General features: G+C 38.7%; 1 protein-coding gene across 1 annotated transcript; it reads right to left on the bottom strand.

Moving 5' to 3' along the window:
- LOC107608930 (1-aminocyclopropane-1-carboxylate oxidase-like) lies at window positions 17772-19438 on the bottom strand. The gene is made up of 3 exons (XM_016310717.2): window positions 19016-19438; window positions 18394-18927; window positions 17772-18282 (listed from the first exon to the last, which is right to left on the bottom strand). The coding sequence occupies exons 1-3, from the start codon at window positions 19118-19120 to the stop codon at window positions 18001-18003; spliced, it is 921 nt and encodes a 306-aa protein (XP_016166203.1). The 5' UTR covers window positions 19121-19438; the 3' UTR covers window positions 17772-18000.

The raw sequence follows: 21228 nt of genomic DNA on the forward strand, positions 1-21228 counted from the left end.
CCTGAAGCCTGCGTCTGTGAATTGAGTGCCATTGTCTGTGGTGATGGAGTATGGAACCCCAAATCTCGTGACAATGTTCCTGTATAGGAATTTTCGGCTTCTTTGAGTGGTGGCGTTGGCTAGGGGCTCTGCCTCAATCCATTTTGTAAAATAGTCTACTCCGACTATGAGGAATTTTACTTGTCCTGATCCCTGGGGAAAGGGTCCGAGAAGATCAAGTCCCCATTTTGCAAATGGCCAGGGCGAGGTTACACTGATGAGCTCTTCTGGCGGGGCGATGTGGAAATTGGCATGTTTCTGACATGGTGGACATGTCTTTACAAATTCTATAGCTTCTTTCTGTAGGGTTGGCCAATAAAATCCCGCTCGGAGTACTTTTTTGGCAAGAGCTCTTGCTCCGAGATGGTTGCCGCACATGCCGCCGTGTACTTCTTCTAGCACTTCCTTTGTGTTGTTGGTCGGCACACATTTTAGTAGCGGTATTGTGATCCCTCTTTTGTACAGGATGTTGTTTATAATAGTGTAGTAATGTGCCTCCCTTTTTAATCTCTTTACCTCCTTTTCCTCTGTGGGGAGCGTCTCTGCTTTGAGGTAGTTAATTATGGGGGTCATCCATCCTTGGTCCTGACTTGTTATGGCTAGGATTTTTTCCTCATCCGAGATTGACGGGTTCTGTAGCATTTCTTGGATGAGGCTTCTATTGTTGCCCCCTGGTTTGGTGCTGGCTAGTTTTGAGAGTGCATCAGCTCAGGCGTTTTGTTCGCGGGGTATGTGGCAGATCTTATATTCCCCGAGTTGTCCGAGCTGTTCCTTGGTTTTATCCAAATACTTTTTCATGGTGGGATCTTTGGCTTGATAGCTCCCTGTTATCTGTGAGGTGACTACTTGTGAATCGCTGTAAATGTTGAGTTTTTGAGCTCCAACCTCTGTAGCCAGCTTCAAACCGGTTAATAACGCTTCATATTCCGCCTGGTTGTTTGAGGCCGGGAACCCGAACTTGAGGGAGAGCTCAACTTGGGTTTCTTGGTTGCTTTCTATTATCACGCATGCGCTGCTTCCAGTCTTATTTGAAGAACCGTCCACGTAGAGATTCCTTTCTGTGGGGGTTTCCAAGGCATCTGTGAATTCTGTGATAAAGTCGGCCAGATACTGTGATTTAATGGATGTCCGAGCTTCATATTGGAGGTCGAATTCTGAAAACTCGACTGCCCATTGTAAAATTTTGCCTGCTAAATCTGTTTTCTGCAGTATTCCTTTTATGGGCTGGTTGGTTCGAACCTTAATGGTGTGAGCCTGAAAGTACGGGCGAAGTCGTCGAGATGTTAGAATGAGAGCATAGGCAAACTTTTCTATCTTCTGGTAGTTCAGCTCGGATCCCTATAGCGCTTTGCTAATGAAGTAAACGGGTTGTTGCCCACTTTCGTCTTCTCTGACTAGTGCTGAGGCTATTGCCCAGCTTCCTACTGCGAGATATAATATGAGTGGTTCTCCTTCTCGTGGTCGAGATAAGATAGGCGGCCGTCCTAAGAACTCCTTGAAGTCTTGGAAGGCTTGTTCACATTCTGTCGTCCATTCGAACTGCTTTCCCTTCCTTAAAGTAGCATAGAAGGGGAGAGATCTTATCGCTGCCCCTGCTAAGAATCTGGATAGAGCGGCCAATCTCCCGTTGAGTTGTTGCACTTCTTTGACACAGGTGGGGCTCTTCATGTTGAGTATGGCTTGGCATTTATCCGGGTTTGCTTCAATTCCTCTTTGCGTGAGCATGAAACCTAGGAATTTGCTTGCTTCTACCGCAAAGGTGCATTTTGCAGGATTGAGTCGCATGTCGTGCTTCCTTATAGTGTCAAACACTTGAGTCAGGTCGGACAGTAATGTGTCTTCGTTTTGTGTCTTTATCAACATGTCGTCCACATAAACTTCCATGATTTTTCTGATGTGGTCTGAGAAGACTTTGTTCATCAGCCTTTGATAAGTAGCACCCGCGTTCTTGAGACCGAAGGGCATCACGATGTAGCAGTAATTTACTTTTGGTGTTAAAAACGAGGTCTTTTCTTGATCTGGTGGATACATGGGGATTTGGTTGTATCCCGAGTATGCGTCCATAAACGAGAGGTATCTATATCCGGAGGAAGCATCTACCAGAGCGTCGATACTTGGGAGTGGGTGAGGATCTTTTGGGCAGGCTTTGTTGAGATCGGTGTAATCAGTACACATTCGCCACTTCCCATTTGACTTTTTCACCAAGACGAAGTTGGCTAACCATAGTGGATACTTGACTTCTCTTATGAATCCTGCCTCCAGTAGTGCCTGTACCTGCTCTTCCACAGCTTGGGATCGCTCCGGTCCAACTTTTCTTCGTCTCTGCTGCACCGGCCGAGATCCTGGATAGACTGCCAACTTGTGGCACATTAACTTGGGGTCTATGCCTGGCATGTCTGCGGCTTTCCATGCAAAGAGATCGACATTATCGCGTAAGAATTGTATCAGTAATTCTTTTGAGTCTCCTCTTAGGATTGTTCCGATATTAGTTGTTTTGTCCGAGGTGTCTCCGATCTGAACCTTCTCTATCTCGCCTTCTGGCTGCGGACGGAGTTCCTCTCGTCGCTGCACTCCGCCAAGCTCAATTGTATGAAACTCTTCTCCTCTGCCTCTGAGGTTTAGACTTTCGTTATAACAGCGGCGCGCCATCTTTTGATCTGCTTTTATTGTCGCTATCCCTTCTGTAGTTGGGAATTTTATGCATAGATGTGGGGTCGAGACTATTGCGCCGAGTTGATTCAGTGTTGTCCGACCTATTAGAGCATTGTAGGCTAAACTTACGTCGACCACAATGTAGTCTATTTTGAGGGTCCTAGATTGGTTCCCTTTTCCGAAGGTTGTATGTAGTGATATGTATCCTAATGGTTGTACCGGAGTATCTCCCAGTCCGAACAGACTGTTCGGATATGCCTTAAGCTCCTTGTCTTCTAAACCGAGTTTGTCGAAAGCTATTTTGAATAAGATGTCGGCGGAGCTTCCTTGATCTATTAATGTGTGATGGAGATTGGCGTTTGCCAGTATGATGGTAATGACCATGGGGTCGTCGTGTCCCGAGATGATTCCAGATGCGTCCTCTTTAATGAACGTGATTGCAGGGATGTCGGGTGCTTCCTCCTTTCCTTCGACATGATATACTTCTTTGAGATATCTTTTACGAGATGATTTGGAGATTCCTCCCCCTGCGAATCCACCATGTATCATGTGGACGTGTCTTTCTGGTGTACGAGGTGATCGCGCGGTTCGTCCGATATCTTCGTCCCTTCATCTCTTTCTTTGATCATCATCTCGGGTTGCTAGAAACCGATCTAGTTTTCCTTCTCTCACCAACTTTTTTATGATGTTTTTTAAATCGAAGCACTCATCGGTGGAGTGACCTCACACTCGATGGTATTCACAATACTCATTCCGATTTCCTCCCCCTCTTTTGCCTTTGAGTGGCCGAGCTGGGGGTATTTTCTCCGTGTGGCAGACTTCTTTTTATACGTCAACTAGGGATACCTTGAGAGGAGTGTAATTGTGGTATTTTTTTATTTTCTCCCCTTGTCGATCTTCTTTCCTTTTGGATTACTTGTCTTTATCTCGGTAGGGGGCCCCAGATTTGGAGGTTTCTCCCAACCGAGCGTTTTCTTCCATGTTGATGTATTTTTCTGCTCGCTCCTGTACTTCGTCTAAGGAGGTAGGGTACTTCTTTGATATAGATTGGCTAAAAGGTCCCTCTCGTAGGCCGTTGATGAGTCCCATGATGGCGGCCTCTGTTGGTAAGCTTTGAATGTCCATGCATGTTTTGTTGAATCTCTCCATGTAGTTGCGAAGGCTCTCCCGTTCTCCTTGCTTGATCCCTAGTAAACTGGGGGCGTGCTTGGCCTTATCTTTCTGGATGGAGAATCTGGCCAGGAACTTTTTGGCCAGGTCGTCAAAGTTTGAGATGGACTTTGGAGGTAGGTTGTCGAACCATCTGATTGCTGTCTTTGTGAGAGTTGTTGGAAAAGCTTTGCAGCGAACGGCATCTGAGGCGTCGGTAAGGTACATTCTGCTTCTGAAATTGCTGAGATGATGGTTGGGGTCTGTGGTGCCATCATACAAAATCATATCCGGGAGCTTGAAGTCTTTTGGTATTTTGGTTTTCATGATTTCCCTGGTAAATGGATCTTGTTCTTTGCGTGAATTTTCCTCAGGAGCGGTCCGAGGAGCTTTTGATTTGAGATCGGCTTCTAATTGCTGTAGTTTTTCTTCCAATTCTCGACATCGTCGTACCTCTCTTTGCATATCCTTTCCGATCTCCCGTTGTTGTTGGGTTTCTTTCTCAAGTTGCTTTAAGCGATCTTGAACTGCTTCTATTGCTCCCGGATTTGATGAGTTTTTGTCTCCGTTGGATTCCGGAGCATCCTTCAATGTAGTGTCCATGTTCTTGTGCGGTGTTCTGTTTTCTAGATCTGAGTCGTGGTCATTGTCATGGTCGTCCACCATGGTGTTGGGATGACTTCCAGGTCCCCGACAACGGCGCCAATGTTCCGAGGGTTACCTGAAACTGTAGGTCGATCTCGGAGGAGATCTTCTTTGCTGGCCGGAGCTGTTGCGTCCGACTTGTTGATGGCGGCCGGAGCCGCCGCGTCCGACTTGTTGGACTGGCTGCACTGCTGATCCTTGGTCACCGGAGGGTGGGGGGTACCTGCAAGAGACTCCGATGCTTAAGTTAGCATGGGTATTAAACAGGTTTTTAGCAGAATCAGAGTATGAGTTATACTTGGGTGCTCCAGTGTATTTATAGTAGTGTGGGTTGACCTTTCTGATAAGATAAGTTAGTTATCTTATCTTATCTTATCTTTATCTTGAGTGAAGTCAGCTTATCTTTAAGGGAACCGCCTTTAACTCTATAGGCTTGGATTGCCTTTGGATTTGGGTCGTGCTCCTCTATTTGGGCCCTTTACTGGGCTCTCCTGTCGATTTGGCCGAGCTCTTTAAAAAGAGGTCGGCTAGTCAGTCCTAAAGAGGTCGGTCGCTTTGTCGCCGATCATCCTGGGTCGATCAGCTCGACCCAGGGTATGAACAGTAAGGTCAAAAAATCTCGTTCATCAAGGTACAGAAGGTCGCAGGAGCATTGGTCAAGCCAAAAGGCATCACCAACCACTCATACGATCCATACCTCGTGACACACGTGGTCTTAGGTTCATCACCATCGGCAATTCTCACTTGGTGATATCCTGACCTCAAATCTAGCTTTGAGAACCACTTAGCTCTACCAAGTTGATCAAACAAATCGGCTATCAAAGGAATGGGGTATTTGTTTGATGGTTACCTTGTTAAGTGCTCGATAGTTGATGCATAGTCTCAATGAACCATCATGCTTCTTTTGGAACAAGACTTGTGCGCCATAAGGTGCCTTCGATGGACGGACGAACCCAGCATCTAGCAAATCCTTGAGTTGCTTCTTCAACTCATCGAGTTCTGGCCGTGCCATCCTATAAGGTGTTGAGGCGGGCGGCTTTGCTCCTAACTCCAATTCAATCTTGTGGTCCACCTTCCTCCTAGGTGGTAGTTGTTTTGGCAACTCGGGAGGCATCACATCCTTATTTTCTTCAAGGATTTCCTTGATTTTGGGAGGAACGTCTTCTCTTTCGGATGTTGACTCCTCTTGTAATAGAGCCAAATATGTAGTCTCTCCCTTCTTGAACCCTTTCTTGAGTTGCATGGCAGACAGTATCGGTGGTCTGCCAACTTTAGAGACTGTAGGGACCATGCATGGAGACCCTTTCTCCATGACGCATACTACGTCGTAGTATGGCATAGGTATTATATTTGCTTTCCTTTGCAAATCGAGTCCGATGACTATTTTAAAATCGTCCATGGGTGCTACTGAGAAATCCACAAGGCCCTTCCAAGAACCAAGAGTCATCTCAACCCCTTTTGCTACTCCCTTAAGGGGTTCACCCTTAGTATTCACGGGTTTGAACCAGCCATTCTTTTCGGTGATCTTCAACCCAAACCTCTTTGCTTCATCAGGCGTGATGAAGTTGTGTGTAGCACCAGTGTCGATCATAGCCATGACGGGTTTTTCATTGATAAAGGGTTTGACATACATCAAGCCTTTCTTTTCTGTAGTACTTGCCTCTTTGCCCTTCACAGCATTCATATGTTGGATAGATCCAACACACTCAGTTACTTGAGTTTGAGCTTCTCGTTCCTCAGCGATAGATGCCAAAATCCCTAGCTTTGGACAATCCTTCATTTGGTGTGGTCCCTTGCACACGAAGCATCCTCCTTTGGGCACGAAAGCCTTTTTCTTTTCTTCGTACTCTTTCTTTGAAGAGTATTTTCCTTCCTTCTTGGTTGAGAAACTATTTCCCTTGTCTCCCCCACCTTTAGTAGAACTAGGCTTGGAGGATGACTTGGGTTTAGAGTCTCCCCTATGATACTCAATGAGTGATTCGGCCACCACGATGGCCTCATCGACATTCTTAACATTCCTTCTTTGTAGTTCTTGCTTTGCCTAAGGTTGGAGTCCATCAATGAAGAAGAACAATGCATCCTCTGATGCTAAGTTGGGGATTTGAAGCGTGAGAGTAGTGAACTCCTTTACGTAGTCGCTAATCGTACTCTTGTGCTTCAACTCCCTCAACTTCTTCCTTGCTTCATAAACCACATTCTCAGGGAAGAATTATCTTTTCAACTCCCTTTTGAAATCTTCCCATGTGGCTATGTTGCAAGTACCCTTTTCCATATCTACACGCTTTCTCCTCCACCACAAAGTAGCATTATCAGAAAGGTAGAGAGCTGCAGTGCGTACCTTTATTACTTCTTCGACCACCCCTTGACCTTCGAAGTACCTCTCCATTTGCCATAGGAAGTTCTCCACCTCACGAGTGTCCCTTACGCCCTTGAACTCCTTTGGCTTGGGGAGATCAATCTTTGTCGTCTCCCTTATAATGGTTGGTCGAGATTTTGCCTCCTCGAACCAAACTCGAACTTCCTCAAATAACTTTAAGGAATTCTCAAGCTTCTCTTCGATTTGGAGCATGCTTTCTTTGAAAGCATCTAGTTCTCCTAACACGTGAGCCTCGAGGGTCTCCTTATCATGTTCTATCCTTTGGAAACGCTCATCCATAGAGGATAGAACATTCTCCAACACAGAAACTCTCTCTTCTAGGAAGTTAGAGTCCTTACCTCTAGGCTCACTTGAAGAACGGGCCTTCTTGCCTCCCCATTGAGAAGGAATAGCATTCCTTCCCCTTTGAGACTCAATATGCTCTATGGTGATACTAGAAGCCATACCCACAAATCACTTGTGCTCTCTCTCGAACCTTGCTCGGATACCAAATTGTCACGGCCTTGGACACACTCCAACGCTACCGTGCCGGCACTCGGACTTACTCAACCTCTTGAGCTAAGACCAAGTCAGCCTAACCCTCAATACTTAGCAAGAAAGCTAAGAATACAAGAGAACACAAGAGAAATGAAACTTTGGTGGAAGAACACTTTATTGCTCAAGTGTGGTTACAAATGATTCACACACACCCAAACTCTAACTCTCACCCCTATTTATAGCCATCCACCTCCTCAATGGATGGTTAGGATTAAATCTAATCAACGGTCCAGATTAATCATCCAGAACCTTCTTTACAAAAATCTATCCTACCACAACTCTCTAAATGTTTCTAGATTATTCCATACCATTCTTTATATTTCTATATACATCTACACTCTTCTAGAATACTCTATGACCTTTCAGAGTCTTCTAGAACCTTCTAGGGTATTCCGGGACCTTCTAGGACATTCTAGAACGTTCCGGAACCATCTAGAATATTCTCAAACACTCTAGAAAACTATACAAACACTGTTAAATCTAACCTTCTAAAATTTACCGTGACAGATAGTTCTCTCTAATTTTAATTTTTTACATATAAATTATATATAAATTTCTGTTTAGCCTCCTTTAAAATTTTATTTTAATTTTAATTTATTGTATAAATATTTTTTACCCGTTTTTAATATTTTATCTAGCTCCGTCCTTGACGTGAAATATGAAATGATTATTGTATTTGGATTAAGATCCTTAAAAAAAGTAAGCAGAATTGAATAATGATTTCAAAGTCATTTGATTTTCTACATAAGAACTATAATATATATACGTTATAATAATCAACCAACCATAAGAAAAGTTTTTGACGTTGCGCAAGAGTTTAGTTGTCAATTTGCAATCAAATTTTTAAAACAGTTATTACTTAGCAATATTATATTATTATTAGACGCCACGACCTGGAAAATGAAAATGATCACATGACAGTTTAATTTTCTTACAAATATTAAGTCAATTGATAAAGGAGTAAAATAAGTTAGGTAAAATCAAAGGATATAATAATGTCAAGAAATTAGAAATATATATGGCTATCATCAGAGCAATATACTGTTCTGTTTCATCTTTTTTGACCACTTATAAATAGTTAATAGGCAATAGGAGCCACAAATATAACGAAGAAAAATCAAAGTCTTTTTTAAATGATTATTGAACAGATTCGAATATGTAATCTGTTCTTCATGCATGTATAAGTCAGCGGAGTCTTCCGTTAACTGAATACATTCATATTTTGTTTAAAAAAAATTAAAAGAAACTTAAATATAAAGGATATAGATTCAATGATTAATTTTTGTCAAATAAAAAGTATACAACTAAATTATTTAAACTATACATAATTGAGAAACTATGAAGACTTATAATATAATTAAACCATAATAATAATAATATTGATAATTGGATAGGCACAGAAAATAAGATTGATAATCAGATAGGCATACTTCGATAATTTTCATGCAATCAATTAAATATTTTATTTATTTTTTATCTGTGAAATAAAATAACATAAAATTTATTGTATTTTTTTTTGTGCAGTTTCAACGAAGCTATAAATGAACGGGATAAGTAAATTGTAGCAATATTAAAAAACATGCTAGACAAATATAATAGTTTGGCAACGAGTGTTTGCTATGCAAGAGATAGGTACCAACAGAAAAATTGTACAAACATAAAGTTTAAGTTGATTAGTAAAAGGACTATAGATGGCATGACATACAACTTACCATCTGCATCTAAAGTGGCTGCATTGATTGTTGAGATGTCGAACAACTAAGCAAAGATAAAGATATTATTATAGAGAGTCAAAGTAGAAAGTTCCAACAGATTGATGTTTTTCACCCATCTTATTTAGCCTTGCAATATCTATTGTTGTTTCCGTATGGGGAGGATGGATTTCGTTTGAGTATTGCAACATCAAATTCTATTTCCGCTAGACCTACAAAGAAAAACAAAACAATCACTTTGCGATAATTCTTTGCTTTTAAACTACGTACAGAAAAGGACGGGTGAATCTCCGTTAATTCTAATATCAAAGAGATTATTCCAACAATTTCTGGTAGATGCCTACACAATGGTAAAATCAGAGAGGTTAAAATTCTTTAGGTGTAAACAACCACAGTTGAGGGTTGATAAATACAAATGTTTGCATGAAAGTCTTATAAACGGGGATGTAGATGCTGCAAGGCTTGGCAAAAGAATCATTCTTCCCAGTACTTTTACCGGTGAACCTAGGTACATGATGAATAATTGTAAAGATGCATTTGCAATTTGCAGATATGCAGGATATCCTAGCTATTTTATCACTATGACCTGTAACCCTAAATGGGATGAGATAAAAAGCGAAGTGACTCACATTGGATTGAAGGCAGAAGACCGCCCTGATATATTGTGTCGAGTTTTTAAGATCAACTTGATGGTTTGATTGATGACCTAAAAGAGGGAAAAATCTTTGACAAAATTTTGAGATGCAAGTCTGTGTTTATGCAACACCTTATTAAAATCTTATGTCGTAATGTTTTGCTCATTTGTCTTTTTCAATTTTCAGATGTTTGCACTATAGAATTTCAAAAGAGAGGGCTTCCGCATGCACATATCCTTTTATTCATGAGTAACGAGTTCAAGCCACAAACACCAGATGACATAGACAAACATATAACAGCTGAGATTCCTGATGAAAATGAAAGGCCAAATTTACATAGAGCTGTTCAAAATTACATGGTACATGGTCCATGTGGTCCGTACAACAAGAATTCACCTTGCATGAAGAATGGATCCTGTTCAAAGTTTTATCCCAAAGAGTTTAGACAGCGAACACTCATTAATGAAGCCGGATTTTTCAAATATAGGCGTACTGATAACGGTCGAACAGTGAAGAAAAGGGAATATGTACTAGACAATAAGTTCATTGTTCCTTATAATCCAGAATTGTTACTCAAGTTCGGGTGCCACATAAATGTGTAATACACATGCCAAACAAGTTTTACTAAGTATCTGTTTAAGTATGTACACAAGGACAATGACCGCGTAACAACTACCCTATACAACGCTGATCATCTTTCAGAAGCCACACAAGTTGTTGACGAAATTAGGAATTACTACAATTGTAGGTACATTTCGGCATGTGAGGCAGTCTGGTTTATTTGGATACGAAATCCAAGAGAAAGAACCATTTGTGATTAGACTTCCATTCCATTTGGAGGATGAGCAACCTGTGGTTTATAGTGAAACTTCTAATATGAATAATATCGTCGAAAGAGAAATATCTCAACTCCATATTTTTGGCATGGATGGTGGCGAACATGTCATATCCCTATGCTCGAAGTCTGACTTATGCTGAGTTTCCAACCAAGTTTGTTTGGAAGGACGATACTTCAAAGTAGTTTCCTTGAAGCAAGGCTTCGCAATTGGAAGGTTGACTCATGTACCTGCAAGTAATGACAAGTTTATATTCAATTTTGATCTTATTTATTTGATGATTTAAATTTAAAATCTTAACAATATGTACCCCACGTCCATTTTATTCGATTTATCTATACTAGAAAACAAATTTTCAAATAACTTTCAGCAGTTATAATCTGTAAATTATACAATTTTAGAATTGTTATATATTTTTTAGAAAAATTAATCTTATGCGGATGTGTAGCTACATAATAATTGAAATCACGTAACCTAATCCATTTAGCAATTTAAAAGTGGGATTTTAACCAAGTTTTTTGCAGCAAATATCGAAAAATATTACCAATGACTTCTCTTGAATACTCAAAGAGGATGTATGAATTTTTGAGATATAAGAACAGTAGGAGGAACAATTTATGCTACGTATAAAGATGCATGCTTCGTCCTTGGACTCTTGCAAGATGACAGAGAATTCATAGATACAATTAAGGAAGCAAGCTCGTGGGCCTCATGATCATATGTTAGAAGGTTATTTGTCAATCTATTAACATCCAACAATATCTCAAGACCAAAACATTTCTGGGATAGATATTGGCATGAACTCTCAGATGATATTTTGTATCAACAGAGAACTGTGATGAAAATGAGGGGTGAGTTTTTATAATTGCAATTATAAAAGTTCTTCATTATTGATCATTTTTAGTTTGATTGAATTTTTACAGTATCGTATAATATACAGAGTTAACTGTAACACCTTAACTTCTAGCACGTCATGATCGTACTAAGGGTAAGGCGTTACGACTCTAGTTTCCTTTTATTAGCTATTTAATATTGAGCCTCTACACGTTAACTGATCGATAGATTTTAAGAAAAACAAAATTCCTTTTAAATTGTATATACTTCAGCTCAACTATGTCAGATAAACATATACTCACATAATTAATATTAATACATAATAATTATTCATACAAGACTTAAATACAAACCTACCCCTCTGTAAAAATACAACACTTTACAACATCAAGGGCGAGGGAAATAAACCCAAAAGCAACTAGCCAAACAAGCCTTCTATTCGTCCGTAGCTTTTCAATTAGCCATCCTGTTTGTACCTCTGAAAATATTTTTTTAAAAACTTTGGGGTGAGAACAAAGCCACACGTTCTCAGTAGGGAACGTGAATGCCGCAATAAACAGAGTAAATACAAATAGCTAGTTCATATCACAAAAACAATTTCACTTAAAACAGTTTTAAATTCCTTTCTTTAAATCACGTTACTTACACAAAAATCCAGTCACATTAACAGTTCCTTATCCATAAACAACATTCCTAAATACATTATTAAGACTACAACACAAGTAAAATATTCATCAAGCACACAAGCAAATCACCAAAACAACAGCTCAATCACAAATGAACAATAAAGCAAACGCAATCAAATGTAAATGCGCAAACAAGATGATGCATGCCTGTTCCTAGCGCAGGCCATGAGCTCATGCGTCGGTTGTCTACCCGCAACCCGACGTTACTCGGAGTGAACCCCGAATATGGTCCCTTTACTGTGTCAATTAGACACCTTGGCATCACGGTTACCCGTGTCAATTAGGCCTCATTATAATAACAGTTCAATGTGTATCACAGTAAGGAACAGTGCTATCAATTAGGCGAACATTCCCGCATTAGCAATCTCAAGCTATCAGTTAGGCGGGCCCTTTCGCATTAGCAGTTTGGCACAAAAGCCCATTCAATATAATTCTCAACTTTTATTTCATTCCTTGTTCCTCATTCTTTTTCTTTCCCTTTAAGTATCTTTTTCATCCTTTATTTCTTACTTTCTTTCCTTTCCATTATGCCTCCGCATCGTCTTACAACTAAACACACCTCCGCATCACCAAGTAGCTAAAAGTACCTCCACATCACCATGAAATTAGGCGTACCTCCGCATCACCATTTAACTTTAAACGTTTCCTAGGGATAACTTACACACCTTTGTTTAACTAAGTTCATACATTCTGCTAAATTTGGACATATCCTTTAGGTCTAAGCCAAGTTTCACCACGTTTGGATTAGAATTGAATTAGATAGCCAACTTAATAAAATCTGTTGCTGCACTAAAGGGAATTTAGAAAAAAATACAGCAGGCAGTTCTGTTTTTAATAAATCTGTAATAAATTCAATTCTGATCCATTACTTCTAAATTTTGGTGAGGATATACTTAACACTCATAAGTTTTAGGACAAATAAATTTCAGATCCATAGCATCTCGTTTGGTTAATTAAAAGTCAGTTGGAAGTGCTGCCCTGCTTCTTTAAATTAGTTCTGAATTTCCTGCAAACAGCCCAACTTCCAAGAGACATAACTAACTCTACAAAATAGAAATGGATGTGAAATTTATACTGAATTAAAATAGACTGATATATCTTTAAAACTCTTTTGGAAGTAACTCAAAATTCCAAATAAATCAAAAGTTATAGCGTATGGAAGTTGGTACTGCAGAACCAGAAAACCAGAAAACCAGAAAATTCTGCAGCAACCACTAAACTTCAAAAATTCATATCTTCCAAACCACTTGGCCAAATTCCCTGAAATTTTTATGGAGAAATCTTGACTTCTTGAAGTTTGACAGAAAAATAATTTGGATAAAGAATTATGTCTAGATTGCTCCCAGTTTTTATTTTAAGCTGCTGCCAATTATGCAGAAAATTCTGCATTAAGTAATTTTAACAACCCTTCATACCATATTTTATATTCAAGCCTAAAATTCCTCTAAAACCATAATTCTAACCGCGATAATCCCCTTTCTTTATCCCTTAATTTTCAACAGCGGCAGCCACCCTCAATGCAGCCAGAGCAGCGGCAGTAGCCTCAACTCCTTCAAGGCAGCAACAGCGACAACCGCACCAACTATGATTATCCCGGAGATGCATTAGCAATGACTAGAGCAAAACACATGCTACTGTAATTAGGGCAGGGATATAGCAGAAGGATAAATTGATCACAGATCAAGGAAGAAAGTTACAGGTTTCGGAAATCGAAAAAAACTGGAATTAGAACAAGGAGCATGTTCGTCAAATCGAGAAATAGTGACAACAGCTAAACGGTGGCAAGAATGGTGACTCCATGGTGGCGTGCAACTCGCCAGCGGCCGTTGCAGTGGCGGAGGTCCCCCTTCTCTCCCGTCACGTCACTCCTTCTCTTTCTCCCCTGTTCATCCGCGACGGTGATGGCTAAGGCTTCTCCCAGCAATGGCTCCTCCGACGATAATGGTTCCATCGACGGCAGCGGCGGCGAGAAAGCACGATGGCGATGCGACAGTGTCACGGCTCCACGATGGAATGGCGAGCTCGACGGTGACGATGGTCTTCGCACAGCAACGGCGCGTCTTTCCTCTGGCTCTCCTCCGCGAACTCGCTCTCTCCTCCGGCGTCACCCTTCCTCTCCTCCCCTCTCTTCCCGTGGCTCTGGTTCCTTACTCTCAATCCATCCTCGTTTCTTCCTTCTGATTTCTTCCTTTCTTTCTGCGTGGGTGTGGGTGGGATAAAAGGAAAAAGGAATGGTGATGGTGAGTGAGTAGCGGTGAGGAGTTAGTAACGTGGCTCATTGAGTAGCAAACAGGTGTGAAAGGGAGATTACATGTGTATGTAAGTTGGGTAAGAGAGGTTAGGGTTAGTGAAATTAGGGTCTGGAATTGGGAATTCAGAGTTTGAGTAGAGTTTTAATTCAAAACTAGATTTAATTCAATATAATTAATTTTAAGAATACTTATTTATTATTTATTTTTCAAATTACAAATCATTTTTAATTAAATACTCTAATTTACAATTTAAAGATAAATAAATAAATTTTCTTTTAGTTCATAAAATTAATCAAAACCTTCAATTATGTAATTTAAATTATATATAAAACTCTTTTATCTTTAATTACTAGAACTTTGAATTTTAATTAAACAAGAACCATTAATCTCAGTAAATCAAAAATATCTAATTATAATTGAAATTTATATAAAACCAAATTAATTTAAAACTTGAAATCTCATAATATTTCTAAAAATAAAACCATATATATAAATATAAATAACTCATTATTTATTTTCTAAAAATCTGGGTCTTACATTAACCATGTCAGATGATGAGATTAATCAGTTGTGCTTAATGGATATAGACAAGATCTTACATTCCTATGGTAAAACCTTGAAAGACTATCTTCCTATGCCTTTAGCAACTGAATTTGATAGTTCTTTGTTAATCGAAAGGGTTATCAGGGAAGAGCTAAACTTTAACAGGGATGATTTAAAGAAAAATACCTCGGACATGTTAGCCATCGCAACACCTAAGCAGAAATATGCATTCGATAAAATTGTTACAGCTGTATATTGTGATGAAGGGGTTTTTTCTTTGTGTATGGTCATGGGGGTATTGGAAAAACATTTCTCCGGAACCTTATGTCTACAGAGATTCGCTCAAGGGGTGATATTTTGTTAAATATTGCTTCAAGTGGTATTGCATCTTTACTTCTTCCCAATGGAAGAACGGCACACTCAAGGTTCAAAATACCACTGAATATAACTGAGGATTCTATATGTAACATCAAACCTAGTTTCCCTCAAGCAATGCTGCTGTTGAAAGCCAAACTTATAATTTGGGATGAGGCTCCAATAATTAGTATGTACTGCTATGAAGCGCTTGATAAATGTTTAGGTGATATCATGAGGTTTTCTCCAACATATAACAAAGATTTGTCCTTTGGAGAAAAAGTGGATGTACTAGATGGAGATTTTAGACAAATTCTTCCTGTCATTTTACGAGGATCGAGACAAGATATCGTTCATTTAACCGTGAATTCGTCTTACCTTTGAAAGTTTTGTCAGGTGCTCAAACTAACAAAAAATATGAGACTTTCTATAGGGACGACTGCTTCAGATCAAGATGAGACAGAGCAATTTAGTGAATGGTTATTGAAAGTTTGTGATGGTCTAATATGTGACAATATGGATGGTGAATCTGAGATATGTCTTTCAGGAAATATTGTTATTCCTTCTTGAACTAGGCATTTGATGAGTTGGTTCATTTTTCTTATCCAAATATTTTAGATAACATGTCTTCAAAGGATTTTTTTCAAAGCAAAAACTATATTGGCTCCCACGCTAGACATCGTTGAAGAGGTCAACAACCATATGACGGCTATCATTCATGGAGGGAAAAAATTATATCTTAGTTCGGATTCGATTTGTATGGATGAAGGGAATATGGAGAGTCAACTAGATCTCTATGGTCCTGAATTACTGAATAGCATAAATTGCTCTGGTTTGCCTCCACATAAATTAATACTCAAGGTTGGTGTTCCGGTGATGTTATTGAGGAATATTGACCAATCCAGCGATCTTTGTAATGGTACAAGACTATAATAAGTTAGGAAGCTTGGAAATCATGTCATAGAATGTGAAGTCTTAACGGGTAATAATGTTGATCATATGCTTTGATTCCAAGAATGAATATGGTACCAACAAATGAAACCGTCCCAGTTAGATTCCAACGAAGACAGTTTTCCATAATAGTATCGTTTGCCATGACAATTAATAAGTCTTAGGGACAAACTCTATCTCATTTTAGATTGTACTTGCCCAAATCAGTTTTTACATATGGCCAACTATATGTGACACTTTCAAGAGTTAAGAGTAAGAGAGGTTTAAAAGTTTTACTTATGAATCACGTAGGAATATCTCCAAATTCAACTATCAATGTTGTTTATAGAGAAGTCTTTGAAAAAATAGAATTCTAATATAAATATTTTAATTTTATTTTAAATTCTGTATCAATGTATAATTATTTTACTTAAAAAAGGTGTAAAATGATTATTACTCACTATTTTTAAGTTAAACTTTGATTTTGATAATAATTTTATAAATTTCTTAACATAATAATTATTTTGTATTTTTTTTAAAAATATCCAAACATATAATTTTTTTTTTACTTTTATAAATTTTTTCGTGCTGAGCACGGGTTCATACACTAGTTTTAAAAATAAAAAATAAGAGTAATATTATTAACTTTAGGAATAGAAAAAAATCTCCTAAATTAAATTAGATTTAATAAAAATAATGAAGAACAGACAACGGTGAGTAGGACGTTGACCAGACGATGGTGAGCAGGACGGCGACCAGACGAAGACCAGACGATGACCATACCAGCAGAGGAGTGGAAGACTCGAAGCACGAGCACCAGACGAGGATGGAAGCTTTTGAGCGCGACGGACGGCGAGGAAGCGCGGCTGAACAGACGAAGACAACAGACGCCGAGCTGACCTCGAGGAAGAAGCTGCGATCGATGAGAGCGAATAGGGAGTTGGAGACTTGGAGCACGCCGACAGGATCGGACGAAGGGGGAAGCTTCTGAGTGCGACGGACGGCGGAAGTGTCCCACTCCTTGCGGCGGCGGTGGTGGAGGCTAGCTAGAGTTTATTTCAGTTGATGACAAGGTTCTGATTTCTGAAAAGAGTGAGTTTTCAATTCTGAAGGAAAAGAGAAGGAGAAAGGGCCGGTGGGACATAAATGTGATAAAACGGTGTCGTTAGGTATAAACCGGTGAGATTTTGGTTCAATCTGACCGTCCGATTTCTTTCTGATTCAGTGGTTCATACGGTGTTTAGAATGATAGTTTTTCTTAATGGACCGAATCACAAAGACTTCCGGTTTTCAGTTGATCCTATTCGATCGATCAGTCTGATCCGATTTTTAAAATCATGTTACATCTATCGTTTAACAATATTTCCATTATTAGTTCTAATTTTATTTTATTTTGAGTCTTATAAAAATATTTGTGAGATCATATGTCATAAATAATAATATATATATATAGAGTAACTTCTTTGGAGCTTGGTCAGCTTTTGAGAAACATAATATTTATTATGTACTTAAAAAAATAATTTAGGAAGTAGGAACACGTAATGACCACCATGACATGGACTGATTACAAAAGTCAGAACATTTCATTCATTTTGACTAAATATTAAATTCGTATATATAGTTATAAGCATTATTAAAAGCATCTATATCAGTGGATCCCCTAACAACAGTGTCAACCAGGATGTTTCTTGTGAGCTTTGACATAGACAAGGATAAAAGAAAAAAAAGAAACGAGCATTATTCCCAAGTACTCATTTCCACACAACTAAATTTTCTTCTTAAAAGCTATTACAATCTTAGAAAACACAGCTGAAATTAATTATGCTGTTGCAGCAGGAAGTGAAGCCTTCATCATGGCTTGGAATCTTGGCTCCTTAGCTTGGAACTTGAGTGCAGCATAGAGCTTCATGTAGTCCTCAAACACAAACTTCGGGTATTGTTGGTTTCCTCCTCCTTCTGCCTTTTGTTCCAACAATGATGGTGCAGGGTATATCACAGCATCACTTCCAGGGTTGTAGAATGATGCTATGGACATCCTTGTCCCATTTGTTTGTGCTATCACACGGTGCTCCACACTCTTGTATTTTCCATTTGTGATCACCTATGTAATTTCACCATAATTTTTAATGTTGGATAAGGTTACAAGAACAATCACTTTAATTGATATAAGTAATTGATTTGTGAATGATTAGTAATAAGAGAATTGAAATACCTCAATTTGGTCACCAAGATTAACAACAATGGAGTGGCGCATGGGCGGAACATCCACCCATTTTCCATCCTTGAGAAGCTGGAGGCCGCTGACCTTGTCATCCTGCAAGAGAAGGATGATGCCGCCGGCATCGGTGTGGGCCCGGAGACCCTTAACAAGATCAGGGTTAGGGCATGGAGGATAGTTAGCAACCTTAGTCCCAAAAGAAGGACCCCTTGATCCAGAAAAAGCATTTTTGAGATAGCCCTTCTCCAATCCAAGATTGTCACACAAAAGATCAAGCAGCTGGTCTGCAAGAATCTCCAGCTTCACTGCAAACTCCTTCATTACATCTCTGTACTCATCACTGAGATCAGGGACCTCAGAGATGTTAGATTCCGGAAGATGGCGCAAGAAGAAGGTGCTCTCCCAATCCAATAAGGACTTGCTTGCTGCAAACTCCTTGAACCTCTGCTCCATGCATTTTCTGTAATGCTCTTTGTTTACCCTCTCCACTCTGTCCAATAGCTCCTCTTCTATTCCATGGTTCACCAACTATATATATACAAAACACCAATTAATTAATGTATAAGATGTTAAACAAATCACATTAATCATGAAATATATAAATGAATGTACTTACCTCAAAGAATCCCCAATTCTTACAAGCATCTTCAATTTGATCAAGAATAGCCTTCCTCTCGTTACCATTGACATTCTCTAAGCTAATCACTGGGAAGTTCTCCATCTCTCTCTCTTTCTCTTTTGTATCACTTTGTGTGTTTCGTTAATTAATATGTTTTGAGTATGCAGAATGAGAAAGAAGGAGAGTGCTATTTATAGGAATTATTCTAGGTAGTTAAATTAGTTTTGTATGGTGATATGCCTGAATTTCATAAAGTGCATGCATGCATGGTTTTCAATTAGGCTTGTTGAGACCTATATGGTTATATCAAATATCATATCATATGCTAAGTTGCGTCGTTGAATTTTCTTTTGAGGCTGCCTCAAAGCACCAAGTTGCAATAGTGTTAATGCATTATTATTTCCCCTAAGCTAGTTGGAGTTTCATCACGTGTTTTATTGAAAGGTAGTTGCCACAAGCTAGTTAATACAGTTATAAAATTCAATTCAACCAGGAAGGATCTATTTACCGTTCAATTGTAAAATTTCGTTTGCTTTTAAACATTCAATTTTCAACCTCATTAAATAAAACTTGTTTACATTTTCGATTGTCCTCTGCCGACTTATAAAAGTAGTAACTCTTTGGATTACCAATTTTAAATTTTTCAATAGTTTAATTAGCAAGATACTTGTGTTAGTTTATTAAAATAAATAAACTTTTAATGCTTTGAGTATACCTATTTTAACTATCTAGTATATATAAGAGAAGTTTGGTACATAACTTTTCTCCTAAAATATGTACCATACTAATAATTTTAAATATTTTAAATTTATTAATTTTATATTTTTAAGTTAGATACTAATTATTTAACTATTTTTGACAATTAAATATTAATTTTTAAACATCATAACAAATAGGGCAATTCATCCTAATAAGCCAAGGAGTGTAAAATATTACACCAATCAGCCAAAAGCAAAATTAGTTCTTGAATCAACCAAGGCACAACTCTATGTAGTTCGAATTAGGGTAATTCGAACTCATTGCTCAATGTAATTCGAATCAGTGTGATTCGAATTACACATGCACACACCCACTAATTCGAATCAACCTGATTCGAATTACATACACACGCATTTCAAAGTAATTCAAATTGGAATGATTCGAATTACTCAATTTTGGCTGCAAGTAGTAATTCGAATGAAGGTGTTTCAAATTACTCAAGATTCGGCTATAAAAGGAGTTCGAACCAACCTCATTCGAACCACTTTTCCAATATCACACCCCACCAAATCCCAGAGAAAATGACCCAAAACGACTCCAAAAAAGGCTTGAGCAGGATATTCAGCTGTGGGGGATAATCCGGACAGACTTTATCGTTTGGATGGAGTAGCCCATATAGCCGGGGTCATCAATGATGAGGTTAGTATGAAATCTTTTTTTTAAAGTAAGATTAAGTAAGTTATTTGTTTGTTTATATATGTTATGTTAGTGGTTTTGATTGTAAATGACGTTGGTGACATTGTTTGTGAATGATTTTATAAGTTTTACTAGTGATATGGTATGTGGTTTCGTAAGCGATTTTATTAGGGGTTTTGTAAATGGCATTTTTAGTGGTTATGTTAGTGACTTCGTTAGTAGTTTTGTGGTGGTTTAGTTAGTCGTTGTGGTTGTGGATTTGCTTGTGGTGTTGTGACTAGTTTTGGTGGTGGTATTGTTAGTGGTTTTCTTGGTGATTTTCTTGGTTGTTTTGTTGGTGTTTTTGTTAGTGATTTTGTTAGCGGTTTTGTTGGTGGTTTTGTTAGTGATTTTGTTGGTGATTTTGTTGGTGGTTTTGTCAATGGTTTTGTTGGCAGTTTTGTTAGTGATTTTGTTTTTGGTTTACTTAGTGTTTTTGTTAGTGGTTTAGGTAGTGATTTTGTTAGTGGTTTTGTTTTTGGTTTACTTAGTGTTTTTGTTAGTGGTTTTGTTAGTGGTTTTGTAAGTGGCTTTGTTGGTGGTTTTGTTAGTGGTTTTGTTGGTGGTTTAGGTAGTGGTTTTGTTAGTGGTTTTGTTTTTGGTTTACTTAGTGTTTTTGTTAGTGGTTTTGTTAGTGGTCTTTTTAGCGAATCAAGTTGGTGTGAATGATTAAATCTGTTTTTAATTATCTGGTCCATTATATGTGCAGCCCCCAACGATGCATCTCGAGCATGCGACGGCAGCAGGGCATGCGACTCGACGAGATGTACATTCCG

The sequence above is a fragment of the Arachis ipaensis genome, chromosome B07 (assembly GCF_000816755.2).
Source record: "Arachis ipaensis cultivar K30076 chromosome B07, Araip1.1, whole genome shotgun sequence".
Classification (NCBI taxonomy): Eukaryota; Viridiplantae; Streptophyta; class Magnoliopsida; order Fabales; family Fabaceae; genus Arachis; species Arachis ipaensis.

Coding starts and splice junctions, on each gene's coding strand:
- LOC107608930 (XM_016310717.2), bottom strand. CDS start 19,120: ATGGAGAACTTCCCAGTGATTAGCTTAGAGAATGTCAATGGTAACGAG. Junction 18,928..19,015: donor AGAATTGGGGATTCTTTGAG/GTAAGTACATTC, acceptor GTATATATATAG/TTGGTGAACCATGGAATAGA. Junction 18,283..18,393: donor ATCTTGGTGACCAAATTGAG/GTATTTCAATTC, acceptor GAAATTACATAG/GTGATCACAAATGGAAAATA.